The sequence below is a fragment of the Eriocheir sinensis genome, chromosome 52 (assembly GCF_024679095.1).
Source record: "Eriocheir sinensis breed Jianghai 21 chromosome 52, ASM2467909v1, whole genome shotgun sequence".
NCBI classification, from domain to species: Eukaryota; Metazoa; Arthropoda; class Malacostraca; order Decapoda; family Varunidae; genus Eriocheir; species Eriocheir sinensis.
In genome coordinates, this window is record NC_066560.1 from 619573 (window position 1) to 632674 (window position 13102).

Genomic DNA, 13102 nt, shown 5'->3' on the forward strand with positions numbered 1-13102 from the left:
CTTGTGACTCCTTCCTTCCTTCTACGCCTGTCCCCGGAGTTGATGGTGAGTTCTTGTGGCTTGGAGCTCGTGCAGGAGAACGAGGTAGCGATGGGCTCTGGCGCGATGGGACAGCGCTGCCGCCAATTAATGTAACGGTGTACCGGGGGCCGTTTAAAGGCGTTGATTAAGACTCAGCTTCCTTTAAGGCGAATATATTCTTAAGCCTATATGTACAGGAGCGTCTGAGCGAGAGAGACTGTAGGTGTGTGTCAGTCGGACTCTCGTGAAGGAGTGACGAGTTATAGATTGGAAAATAATGAAGTTACAATTGGTCACGTATGTCATGGTGACCTCTAAGCTTGATGAAATGCTTTGTATACAAACTGAGACGGAAAACACTGAAGGACGACATTCCTATAAGGTGGCGTGATCTATCTGTCGTGGATTTTTCCACTGACAATTGTATGCCTAATTCGTGGTGATATTAAATAATAATAATAATAATAATAATAATAATAATAATAATAATAATACATTGATATCCTATTATAACAGAGGTTAGGAAAAGGTCAGGAATGTTGGGCGTGTCTCCAAAGTGGTCGGAAATACTTATAGGGTGCTTAACCATCTGCTCAAGATCATTGAGGAGAGAAAACATGTAGGTTTGTTCACCAGGCTGGTCCTTCTCCTCCCCCTGGTCTTCCTTCTCTCCTCTGACTAACCTCCCACTCTCCATATCCAAATTTCCCTCTCAATGTTCCCTAGCCTCCACCTCCCACAGACTCCCTCCTCTCCTCCACCCTCTAATCACCTCCTCATCTCCACCCACAGACTCGGAGACCACCCGGACCTCATTCTTCCGCAGCGCAACGCTCAAGCTCACCAACGGCCGCGACCTTCTGCCGGCCCTCAACGGCAACGCCCCGACCCACACCATTGACGAGACCACCGTGGCGGAGGTCTCGCGGGCATCGCTTGGCCGTGACGAGGTGGTCAAGGTGGAGACCAAACTGTGAGGTGGCGGTGCTGATGCCAGGGACAATTTGGTCAAGGTCGAGTGCGTAGTGGTGGTGTGGTCGAGGTACTGATTTTATTTATTTATTTATTTATTTATTACGTTTTGGCCTATGACACCGGTTGGCTTTCTTGGTGGAGCCTGATGGTCGACCTCAGCCTATTATTACGCAGGTAATTGATTATATTGCACCATCTTGCTTGGTTCATGTTGCCCCATGGGGCTCATCTATAATCCTCTCGCAAGAGAGAGAATCCAGAGTCTGAGTTGATAAGTGGTCTTCAGAACAGCATGGTAGGCTTAGGCCACTCGGGAGTGACCAAAAAACTTCTGACGGCTGGCGGGACACGAACCTGCGTCCTCCTGGACGCTAAGCATGTTGTATGGAGGATAAGGAATAGGAAGAGGAAAAGTCGTGATGGTTACTGGCATATTAAGTAAAAAGACATTTAAATAAGTCGACAATGGGGAAGATAAGAAGGAGCAGGAAAACAGGAAAGTCAAGGAACGATAAACAAGAGGAAAGGAAGGCGGAAAGGGTGAGTGACCAGATTAGCCTCTCTGACTTTTGTCCTCGAGAGAGAGAGAGAGAGAGAGAGAGAGAGAGAGAGAGAGAGAGAGAGAGAGAGAGAGAGAGAGAGGAATAAGAAGAAAATGTGTTTTCCTCTTCCGTCTTTGTTTTTCTTGGAAAAAAAAGTATTCAGTTGAGCGTGAGACACTCACAGAGTAGAAGTAGAGGTTTCTAATCGCGTGTTTATGATGACCGAAACTCTTATTGAAGCCCCAAAGATCAGTGTATCCTCCATGGAACGTATATGTACAGGACATAGTCTACTGTAGGGGTAGGTAGGAAGACACCTACCGAACGGGCGTGAGCTACTCCCGGTGAGGATATATGGGAAGCGAGGAGGATGCTGAAGCCCTTCAGAGACCCTTCCCATGTCCTCACTAACCGTTTCCCTTTTGTCTCATCAACACCAGAGAGCAGTTCAGCATGCTCTCTAGAGCCAGTTCCTCTCTCTTTCTACACCACACTACATTCACAAAACACACACACCTTTTCTCAAAATTCAAAATTCAACGTGGCGAAAAAAATAACTGCCTCGGAGTCCCCGCCTGGGGGGGGGACCATAAATTCCCCCAGTGAGGACTCCCCTTCTGGCTGCCGACTTGAGAGGTGTCATGATAACTCCTCGAACCTCCTCCTTATCAATTTCTGCAACATTCGGGGTCTCCGTCCTAATTTTTATTCTGTGGAACACCATCTCTCCTCCTCCAAACCTCACCTTCTCTTCCTCACAGAAACACAGGTTTCTGAGGCTACTGACAGCAACCTCTACTCTCTATCTCTATCCTAAATTTCAATCCAAAGCTGGATGTTGCCCCTACGTGCTGGAGTAGGTAGGAAGACACCTACCGAACGGGCGCAAGCCACTCCCGGTGAGGTATATATGGGAGCTGAGAAGGGAGCTGAAGCCCTCCAAAGACCCTTCCCATGTCCTCACTAACCGTTTCCCTATTGTCTCACCAACACCGGAGAGTAGTTCAGCATGCTCTCTAAAGACAGATCCTCTCTTTATCCACACCACAGTACATTCACATAACATATACACCTTTTTCCAAAATTCAAAATTCAAAATGGCTCAATTAAGCAATGCCTCGGAGTCCCCGCCTGGGGGGGGGACCACAAATTCCCCCAGAGAGGACTCCCCTTCTGGCTGCCGACCCGAGAGGTGTCTTGATAACTCCTCGAACCTCTTTCTTCTCAATTTCTGCAACATTCGCGGTCTTCGCTCTAATTTTCATTCTGTGGAACATCATCTCTCCTCCTCTAAACCTCACCTTCTCTTCCTTACCGAAACACAGGTTTCTGAGGCTACTGACAGCAATCTCTACTCTGTTCCCTCCTACTATCTCTATCCTAAATTTCAATCCAAAGCTGGATGTTGCGCCTACGTGCGCAACGACATCACTTGCTCGTGCCCACGACCTTGACTCTTCTGAATTTTCCACCATCTGGTTAAGACTTCACTGTCATTCTATTACTAAATACATCTGTGCTGTTTATCTCTCACCTAACTCTACCAACTATGTAAAATTCTTTGACTATTTGAATTCTAAAGTGGAGCACATCTTGACCCACTCTCCCTTCGCTGAAATCTCCATCCTAGGAGATTTCAATGTTCACCACCAGCTTTGGCTTTCATCCTCTTTCACTGACCATCCTGGTGAACAAGCCTACAACTTTGCTATCCTCAACGACCTAGAGCAGTTGGTCCAGCACCCTACACGTATTCCTGACCGTCTTGGAGATCGGCCCAACATTCTAGACCTCTTCCTTACCTCAAACCCTTCTGCTTATTCTGTCAAACTGTTCTCTCCGTTGGGCTCCTCAGATCACAATCTTATTTCTGCATCCTGTCCTATCGCTCCTGTACATCCTCTGGACCCACCGAAGAGGCGATGCTTCTGGCATTTTGCTTCAGCTCGGTGGGACGACCTGAGGATGTACTTTTCCGATTTCCCGTGGAATGATTATTGCTTCCAGGATAGAGGATGTGTGTGCTCAGCGCATCACAGAGGTGATTGTCTCTGGAATGGAGGATACATTCCTCGTTCTTTCTACTCCTCACGCTAAAAAGCCTTGGTTTAATCACGCTTGTTCTCGTGCTGTCAATGATAGAGAGGTAGCTCACAAAAGATACCAGAGCCTTCAAACTAATGCTAATTATGAACTTTACATTTCTGCCCGAAATCGTGCCAAATCTATTCTCCGACTAACCAAAATTCTTTCATTAATAGAAAATGTCAAACCTTGCTTTCTCTAACTCTTCCCGTGACTTCTGGCATCTAGCCAAAAATATCTCCTCCAACTTCACTTCTTCATCTTTCCTCCACTCTCAGTCCTGACGGCAACACTGCCGTCTCATCTATCTCTAAGGCTGAACTCTTCTCTCAAACTTTTTCTAAAAACTCCACTCTGGACGATTCTGGGCATATTCCTCCTACTCATCCCCCCTCTGACTCCTTTATGCCTGTTATAAAGATTCTTCAAAATGATGTTTTCTATGCCCTCTATGGCCTCAATCCTCAGAAGGCTTATGGACCTGATGGAGTGCCTCCTATTGTCCTTAAAACTGTGCCTCCGTGCTGTCACCCTGCCTGGTCAAACTCTTTCGCCTCTGCCTGTCAACATCTACCTTTCCTTCTTGCTGGAAGTATGCCTTCACACAGCCTGTACCTAAGAAGGGTGACCGCTCCAATCCCTCAAACTACCGTCCTATTGCTTTACTTTCTTGTCTATCTAAAGCTTTTGAATCAATCCTTAACCGTAAGATTCAAAAGCACCTTTCCACTTCTGACCTTCTATCTGATCGCCAGTATGGGTTCCGCAAGGGCGTTCTACTGGTGATCTCCTAGCCTTCTTAACTGACTCTTGGTCATCCTCTCTTAGCCGTTTCGGTGAAACTTTTGCTATTGCGCTGGACATATCAAAAGCTTTTGATAGGGTCTGGCACAAATCTTTGCTTTCTAAACTACCCTCCTACGGTTTCTATCCTTCTCTCTGTACCTTATCTCCAGTTTCCTTTCTGACCGTTCTATTTCTGCCGTGGTAGACGGTCACTGTTCTTCCCCTAAATCTATTAACAGTGGTGTCCCACAGGGTTCTGTCCTATCTCCCACTCTTTTTCTGTTGTTCATTGATGATCTTCTTTCCAAAACGAACTGTCCTATCCATTCCTACGCCGATGATTCCACTCTGCATTATTCAACTTCTTTTAATAGAAGACCCACCCTTCAGGAACTTAACGACTCAAGGCTGGAGGCTGCAGAACGCTTAGCCTCAGACCTTACTATTATTTCCGATTGGGGCAAGAAGAACCTGGTGTCCTTCAACGCCTCAAAAACACAGTTTCTCCACCTATCCACTCGACACAATCTTCCAAACAACTATCCCCTATTCTTTGACAACACCCAGCTATCACCTTCCTCAACACTAAACATCCTCGGTCTATCCTTAACTCAAAATCTCAACTGGAAACTTCATATCTCATCTCTTACTAAATCAGCTTCCTCGAGGCTGGGCGTTCTGTACCGTCTCCGCCAGTTCTTCTCCCCTGCACAGTTGCTGTCCATATACAGGGGCCTTGTCCGCCCTCGTATGGAGTATGCATCTCATGTGGGGGGGCTCCACTCACACAGCTCTTCTGGACAGAGTGGAGGCAAAGGCTCTTCGTCTCATCAGCTCTCCTCCTCATACTGATAGTCTTCTACCTCTTAAATTCCGCCGCAATGTTGCCTCTCTTTCTATCTTCTATCGATATTTCCACGCTGACTGCTCTTCTGAACTTGCTAACTGCATGCCTCCCCCCCTCCCGCGGCCCCGCTGCACTCGACTTTCTACTCATGCTCATCCCTATACTGTCCAAACCCCTTATGCAAGAGTTAACCAGCATCTTCACTCTTTCATCCCTCACGCTGGTAAACTCTGGAACAATCTTCCTTCATCTGTATTTCCTCCTGCCTACGACTTGAACTCTTTCAAGAGGAGGGTATCAGGACACCTCTCCTCCCGAAACTGACTTATCTTTCGGCCACCTCTTTGGATTCTTTTTAGGAGCAGCGAGTAGCGGGCTTTTTTTTATTAATGTTTACTTTTTTGTGCCCTTGAGCTGTCTCCTTTGCTGTAAAAAAAAAAAAAAAATAAATAAAAAAATAACATCACTTGCTCTCGTGCCCACGACCTTGACTCTTCTGAATTTTACACCATCTGGCTAAGACTTCATTGTCATTCTATTACTAAATACATCTGTGCTGTTTATCTCTCACCTAACTCTACTAACTATGTAAAACTCTTTGACTCTTTGAACTCTAAAGTGGAGCGCATCTTGACCCACTCTCCCTTCGCTGAAATCTCCATCTTGGGAGATTTCAATGTTCATCACCAGCTTTGGCTTTCATCCTCTTTCACTGACCAGCCTGGTGAACAAGCCTTCAACTTTCCTCTCCTTAACGACCTTGAGCAGTTGGTTCAGCACCCTACTCGTATTCCGACCGTCTTGGAGACCGGCCCAACATTCTAGACCTCTTCCTTACCTCTAATCCTTCTGCTTACTCTGTCAAACTGTTCTCTCCGTTGGGCTCCTCCGATCATAACCTTATTTCTGTATCCTGTCCTATCGCTCCTATACATCCTCTGGACCCACCGAGGAGACGATGTTTCTGGCATTTTGCTTCAGCTCAGTGGGACGACCTGAGGATGTACCTTTCCGATTTCCCGTGGAATGATTACTGCTTCCAGGAGAGAGACCCCTCTGTGTGTGCTCACCGCATCACAGAGGTGATTGTCTCTGGAATGGAGGCATACATTCCACGTACTTTCTCTACTCCTCATGCTAAAAAGCCTTGGTTTAATCACGCTTGTTCTCGTGCTATTAAAGATAGAGCTCACAAAAGGTTCCAGAGCCTTGAACTCCCACTAACTTTGATCTATACATTTCAGCCCGGAATCGTGCCAAATCTATTCTCCGACTTACCAAAACTTCTTTTATAAATAAAAAATGTCAACACCTTGCTTCTTCTAATTCTTCCCATGACTTCTGGCATCTAGCCAAAAATATCTCCTCCAATTTCACTTCTTCCTCTTTCCCTCCTCTCCTTAACCCTGACGGCAGCACTGCCGTCTCATCTGTCTCTAAGGCTGAACTCTTCGCTCAAACTTTCTGTAAGAACTCCACCTTGAACGATTCTGGGCATATTCCTCCTACTCATCCTCCCTCTGACTCCTTTATGCCTGTTATTAAAATTCTTCCTAATGATGTTTTCTATGCCCTCTCTGGCCTCAACTCTCAGAAGGCTTATGGACCTGATGGAGTGCCTCCTATTGTCCTTAAAAACTGTGCTTCTGTGCTGACACCCTGCCTGGTCAAACTCTTTCGTCTCTGCCTATCAACATCTATCTTTCCTTCCTGCTGGAAGTATGCCTTTGTACCGCCTGTGCCTAAGAAGGGTGACCGCTCCAATCCCTCAACCTACCGCCCAATAGCTTTACTTTCATGTCTATCTAAAGCTTTTGAATCAATCCTTAACCGGAAGATTCAAAAGCACCTTTCCACTTCTAATCTTCTATCTGATAGCCAGTGTGGATTCTGCAAGGGGCGTTCTACTGGTGATCTCCTCTTCTTGCTCTCTAAACTGACTCTAGATCATCCTCTTTTAGCAGTTTCGGTGAAACTTTCTCTGTTGCGCTAGACATATCGAAAGCCTTCGATAGAGTCTGGCACCAGTCTTTGCTTTCTAAACTGCCCTCTTTCGGATTCTATCCCTCTCTCTGTTCCTTTATCTCCAGTTTCCTTTACGGCCGTTCTATCTCTGCGGTGGTAGACGGTCACTGCTCTTCCCCTAAACCTATCAACAGTGGCGTTCCACAGGGCTCTGTCCTATCACCCATTCTCTTCCTGTTATTCATCAATGATCTTCTTTCCATAACACACTGTCCTGTCCACTCGTACGCCGACGACTCCACTCTGCATTATTCAACTTCTTTTAATAGAAGACCATCACAACAGGAAGTACACGACTCCAGACTGGAGGCTGCAGAACGCTTAACCTCAGACCTTGCTACCATTTCCGATTGGGGCAGAAGGAACCTTGTGTCCTTCAATGCCTCAAAAACTCAATTTCTCCACCTATCAACTCGACACAATCTTCCAAACACCTATCCCCTATTCTTCGACAACACTCAGCTGTCACCTTCTTCAACACTAAACATCCTCGGTTTATCCTTAACTCAAAATCTCAACTGGAAACTTCGTATCTCCTCTCTCGCTAAATTAGCTTCCTCGAGGTTGGGCCGCCAGTTCTTCTCCCCCGCGCAGTTGCTATCCATATACAGGGGCCTTGTCCGCCCTCGTATGAAGTATGCATCCCACGTGTGTGGGGGCTCCACCCACACAGCTCTTCTGCACAGAGTGGAGGCTAAGGCTCTTTTCGTGTCATCAGCTCTCCTCCTCCTACTGATAGTCTTCTACCTCTTAAATTCCGCCGCGATGTTGCCTCTCTTTCTATCTTCTATCGATATTTCCACGCTGACTGCTCTTCTGAACTTGCTAACTGCATGCCTCCCCCACTCCCGCGGCCCCGCTGCACACGACTTTCTACTTGTTGTAACCCGCAGTCCGGGCACACAGGGGAGACGACACACTGTTTGTATTAGTGACACTTGACTTAAAATTCTGGTACTTTAGGAGTATTTAAAGGGGTTCGTAAATGGGGTGATGAAACGGTGTCGCCTTTCTTATATGTATTTTATTCTACCTTAATACTACTTAATATTACAAAGGGTAACAATATTGTTTAAACCAGCGACTGGCTTACGAGACTCAATGAGTCTTCAGGTTTTCTTTCACTATTGGTTACTGACGTTATTACTGGTATAATACTGAGTAAAAACTCACACAATAAAGTATCACAGAAATATAATCCTAAATAAAACTAATATAATAGAACACAATAGATATGTTAGATACGCTTTCCTCTATGGTAACACTTCACTCCATACTCACAGTAGCAAAGATGAATGTTCTGCCCATGTTGTCTAGGGAAGGACAACTGGGTGTACAGCAAACGAGCAGAGTGCTGGCTGATCTGAGGTCTAGCCTGAATAAATGCTTCTTATATAGGCATGACATACATACAGACATCACGAGAGTAACACGTCAGGCGTGTGAGTCTTACATCAAACTCACATCAAGCTCATACAATAATCTACCTAACCGACATGTTTAATAAGATTGGCTCACACTCGATTTTAATCCTTAGTGTAGCTGTCACGCGGTGACGCAGCTTTGTTTTCATAACATTTTGTTCCGCTGTTGATCGTGTTTTGGCTTAGAGAGATAAGCGGGTGCGTTAATGGGCAATTGTGTATAGGTTGGTAAGTAAACAGTGCGTTTGGGGACAGGCATGTGTTGGCAAGCGGTGCATATGTGAACACCCTGTGGTTTCGTATGTCTATATTTCGGAGTCCGTGTTGTGCTTTAGCGGTCGATACCGCTGTCGTCATCGGAAAATATTGCTGGAGATGATGATGACACTGCAGCTAGCGGAGCGAGTGGTGTCGCGGCCCGCGGGGCACCACATACCCCCCTACGTTAAAATCACGCCACGTCCTCGTGGCACGAAGCGTTCCGCCGGGCGGACGACCACGGAGGGCCAAGACGGGGATGGCGGGATCGTAGGGGAGGAGTCCTGCGAGAGACGGGACCCGAAGAGACTGAAGAAGGCCACCCCACCGGCGACGAAGACGACGCCGAGGAGGAGCAGCCACCCCCACCAAGGGAGGAAGGGGTCGAAGGCGGGGACCGGAGAGACGGATTCCTGGAGCGCGTGAAGTGCTGGAGGGAGGTCCAGCGGGGGGGCCAGAGACGACCCGGGCGACGGCGGCGGGGAGGGGAAGGGGCCAAGGGGAGTCTTGGCCGGGAGCGATGAGACCACGTCACGTCCGATGTGGAAGGGGGCGCGATGAACCGTCAGCGGGGCGTCACCGTCCATAGTAGCAGAGGCAGGGAGGCTGAAGGCGTCGGAGTGGGCACTACAGCCCATACCGAGGCTGAGGAGACCCGTCCCGTTGATGGTCTGCTTGTATTTGGAGACCGGGCTGTCCGGGCAGACCATGGTGACCACCTGGGGGGTATCGGTAGCGAAGACCCACCCCGCAGGAGACGGGATGAAGACCGGGGGGAAGACTCTGAGGAGAGACTTAGAACACAGCGAGAGGGCGTCCGGGCGATCGAGAAAGAGAGCGATCTCGCAGCGCCGGACAGAAGTCGAGTAGACAGGGGCGACAGGGGGACATACATAGAGCAGGTGGTGTTTAGTACAGCGGTCCAAGGAGTCTAAGAGCATATAGTGAGTGCGGTCTTCAGAAACCGCAAGGTAAGTGGAAAGCGTGTCGGTGTGCAGAAAATATGGCGTGCCATCAAGATGAAAAGGCAACGCGTCCATTTTAAACACATCGAACACGTCAGAGGGATCCCCTTTCATGGGGATTTGTAAGTAGAAGTGAAGGGTTCCTGAGGAAAGCGTACCTTTAGAAATAACCCTAGAGACATCTCTATACAATGCTAAATATTCATGTGCTGCAGGGAAAAGTAAACCTGGGTAATGGAGTGACGCATTGCTGAGCACACGAAATAGTACATCATTTGGAAGGAGGAGAGGGGAAACCTGCGTTTGGGACAGCTGCTGAAGGCCAAGCTTGAGATTCAGAGTATCATGATTCAGGTCACTAAGTGCCAACTGAATGAGAAGGATAGTCTCCAAAATACGCATTTCCCCTTCAATTTGCAAGGTTCTTAATGAGAACTGACGGATAATAGCTGAGGCCAAAGCCGAGGCGGACTCTAGACGGGAGATGGCAGAATGAACATGACGGAGGTCCCGAACTGTGGCGTTGAGGACTTCCTGATGGAGGTTAAGTTGACGTCTCTCGTCTGTGGACAGAGTGTAGAGCTGGGAGAGCTTCCCGTGTATCAGATATATTTGTGCCGGAGTGTCCGTACCGAAAAGGAGGTTTGCTACCGAGCCAAGGAAATCCACGGCCCCTCGCTTCTGGCGAGTCCGAAACGGGCTCCCATCCCTACCACTCATAGCCGACAGAAAGCTGTTAAGATCTTTGAATAACTTCGCAAACTCAATGTGAAAAGAGTCTAGAGTGCGCCTGAGCAGACCAACAGTAGGGAACGATTGATTCATATGTTCAATCGACCATGAAACTTCCGCTGTTAGATTTGCCACGTTGATGAGAGGACGTTGGATGTCGTCCGTCTTGATGACGACGGGGACGACATAGTACCGTCCTGTCAACAGCATCTTAAAGACTGGGGAGAAGACGAGGCCGGACGAATGGGTTGCTCCAGGAGGGATCAAGGGAAGACAAGGAGAGGGCAACACCCAGGATCTGTAATTATAGGGGGCATCAGTTCGTTGGGCGTTGGCGATACTCAAGAGGGCGTTCCATGACATTGGGGAGAGAAGGGGGTACCGCATTGGAGCGTAATGAGCGACTGACACAGGGCTCTGAAGTAGCTGAGGGAACCAATGAGGGAGCCTCTGAAGCATCTGAGGAGACAGGAGCCGGTGAGGAGAGCTCGGAAGGAGCTGAAAAGGACAATGGCAGCGGCTCCTCGGGGGAATAAGTCATGGGGAGTGGGTCCACTTCTACTACTTGATCAGGGAGAGGGTATGCACGCCTGACATTAGGAGAGTCATGGAAGCCAAGAGAGTCCTCGTGAACGACCTGAACATTATTTGTGTGAACTGTCTTGATCTTACCACCTCTAACATGACGTAGTCGTAGGACTACAGGGCTTATTTTTTCTAGCACCCTAAAAGGTCCATTGAACAAGGGCTGGAGCTTCTTTGGTTCGCCCTTTGTACATACATGCCTTAAGTAGACCCGATCTCCTACGACCACCTGTTTGGGTTTGGATTTCCTAAACATTCTTTCTGACTCCTGCCATCCTATATCTATATTGGTCTGACATAATTTATAGGTCCGCTGCGCGACACTAGAAGTAAATGCTTTATAGCTGTCGACATCATAACAAGGTTGGAGTTTATTCTCAAGCACTTCAAAAGGAACATTTGGGTCCCGAGAGAAAAGCAAGAAAAATGGTGAATCTTTCAGAACACGATGGTAGGCAGTGTTGTAGGCGTGTGTTGCAACCGGAAGCATTTGGTCCCAGATACCGCGATTGTCCTCGCACAAAGTTCTCAAGATATTTATTAAGGTGCCATTAGGCCTTTCTATCACACCGTTTGCAGACGGGTGATAAGGAGTTGTCCTTAGATGATCAATCTGTAACAACTGAGTCAACTCTCGTAAGAGAGTGTTGAAGAACTCCTTTCCTTGATCCGTGACTAGAATCGGCGGGATGCTGTGTACACAGACTACGTTCTTGTAGAACGCAGCTGCCACTTCCTTGGCTGCCTTCGTACGAAGGGGGGTTGCTACCAAGAAGCGTGACAGGACATCTATCACTGTCAGTACATACCTATAGCCTTCGTCTGAAACAGACAAAGGTCCGACAATATCCATATGGACTCTGTCAAACGGTTGGCCAACCTCTGGATACCTCATAAGTGGAGCTGGCGGGAATCCCCTCTTCTTAAACCGACAACAGACAGGACAAGATCTGACATATTGCTCCACGTCCGCCTTCATTCCCGGCCAGTACGCAGACTTGCGACAGCGTGCCAACGTAACCTTAGTGCCTCCATGCCCTGCAGGTAGCATGGAATGCGCCAAAGCTAACGCGTTAGGAATGTAGCTTGGTGGAACGATAACCAGTCTTTTCTGCTTGTTATATTCATCGCAAACATCGCGGTAGAGAATGCCGTTCTCTACACACACTTCACTAAGAGGCAGTTTTTTGAAGTGCCTCTTAGCTGCATTTAACGTTACATTGCTCCTCTCCGCAACCTTTGTCTCATCTTTCTCATCTTTCTCATGTACGTTACCACCGGTGGTCTGTTCAAAAGCATGCTTCAATTCTCTCAGTTCAGGATCGCGATCCTGGTGCTCCATGAGTCCAACAAGACTCCAATGGAGAAACTTATCCTGTTTGTCATGTCCCTCCGGAGAGGCGACAGACATGTCCTGTCCACCCGTAAGGGTGACAGACATAATTCGAGCATCCAATTCGCCTTCTATTACGTCGCTCTCCTGATTCCTAATCCTTGACAAAAAATCTGCTACCATGTTGCTGGAGCCTGGGAGATAATCAATACTAAAGTCAAATTCTCCTAGAAGTGTCTGCCAGCGTGCAATCCTGCTGCTAGGTACTGTGCTTTTTAACAGCCAAGTCAGTGGTCTATGGTCCGACAGGATGTGTATCCTATAACCCAAGATAAGGGGTCGGTTAGTACTGAGGCCATACATGACTGCTAAAGCTTCTCTCTCTACCGCTGAGTAGTTACGTTCTGCTCCATTCAGGGTTCTACTAAAATATGCTATGGGACGTAAACTAACATTTTCATCCTTTTGTTGCAACACACCACCTATTGCCTTATCTGACGCATCTGTGGTGAGATTGAAGGGCT

The 13102-nt window shown here is 47.7% G+C and overlaps 2 protein-coding genes across 4 annotated transcripts in view; one reads left to right on the forward strand and one right to left on the reverse strand.

Moving 5' to 3' along the window:
- LOC126982860 (relaxin receptor 2-like) overlaps positions 1-1281 on the forward strand; it is a 259491-nt gene extending 258210 nt beyond the window's left edge. For both annotated transcript variants that reach the window (XM_050835130.1, XM_050835131.1), the window contains exon 22: positions 814-1281. In XM_050835130.1, the coding sequence (XP_050691087.1) occupies positions 814-998 (185 nt within the window). In that variant the 3' untranslated portion in view covers positions 999-1281. The remainder of the gene's footprint in view (positions 1-813) is intronic.
- LOC126982861 (uncharacterized) overlaps positions 1-10552 on the reverse strand; it is an 81611-nt gene extending 71059 nt beyond the window's left edge. For both annotated transcript variants that reach the window (XM_050835133.1, XM_050835132.1), the window contains exon 1: positions 8563-10552. In XM_050835133.1, the coding sequence (XP_050691090.1) occupies positions 9146-10330 (1185 nt within the window). In that variant the 5' untranslated portion in view covers positions 10331-10552 and the 3' untranslated portion in view covers positions 8563-9145. The remainder of the gene's footprint in view (positions 1-8562) is intronic.
- Between the last annotated feature and the right edge of the window lie 2550 nt (positions 10553-13102).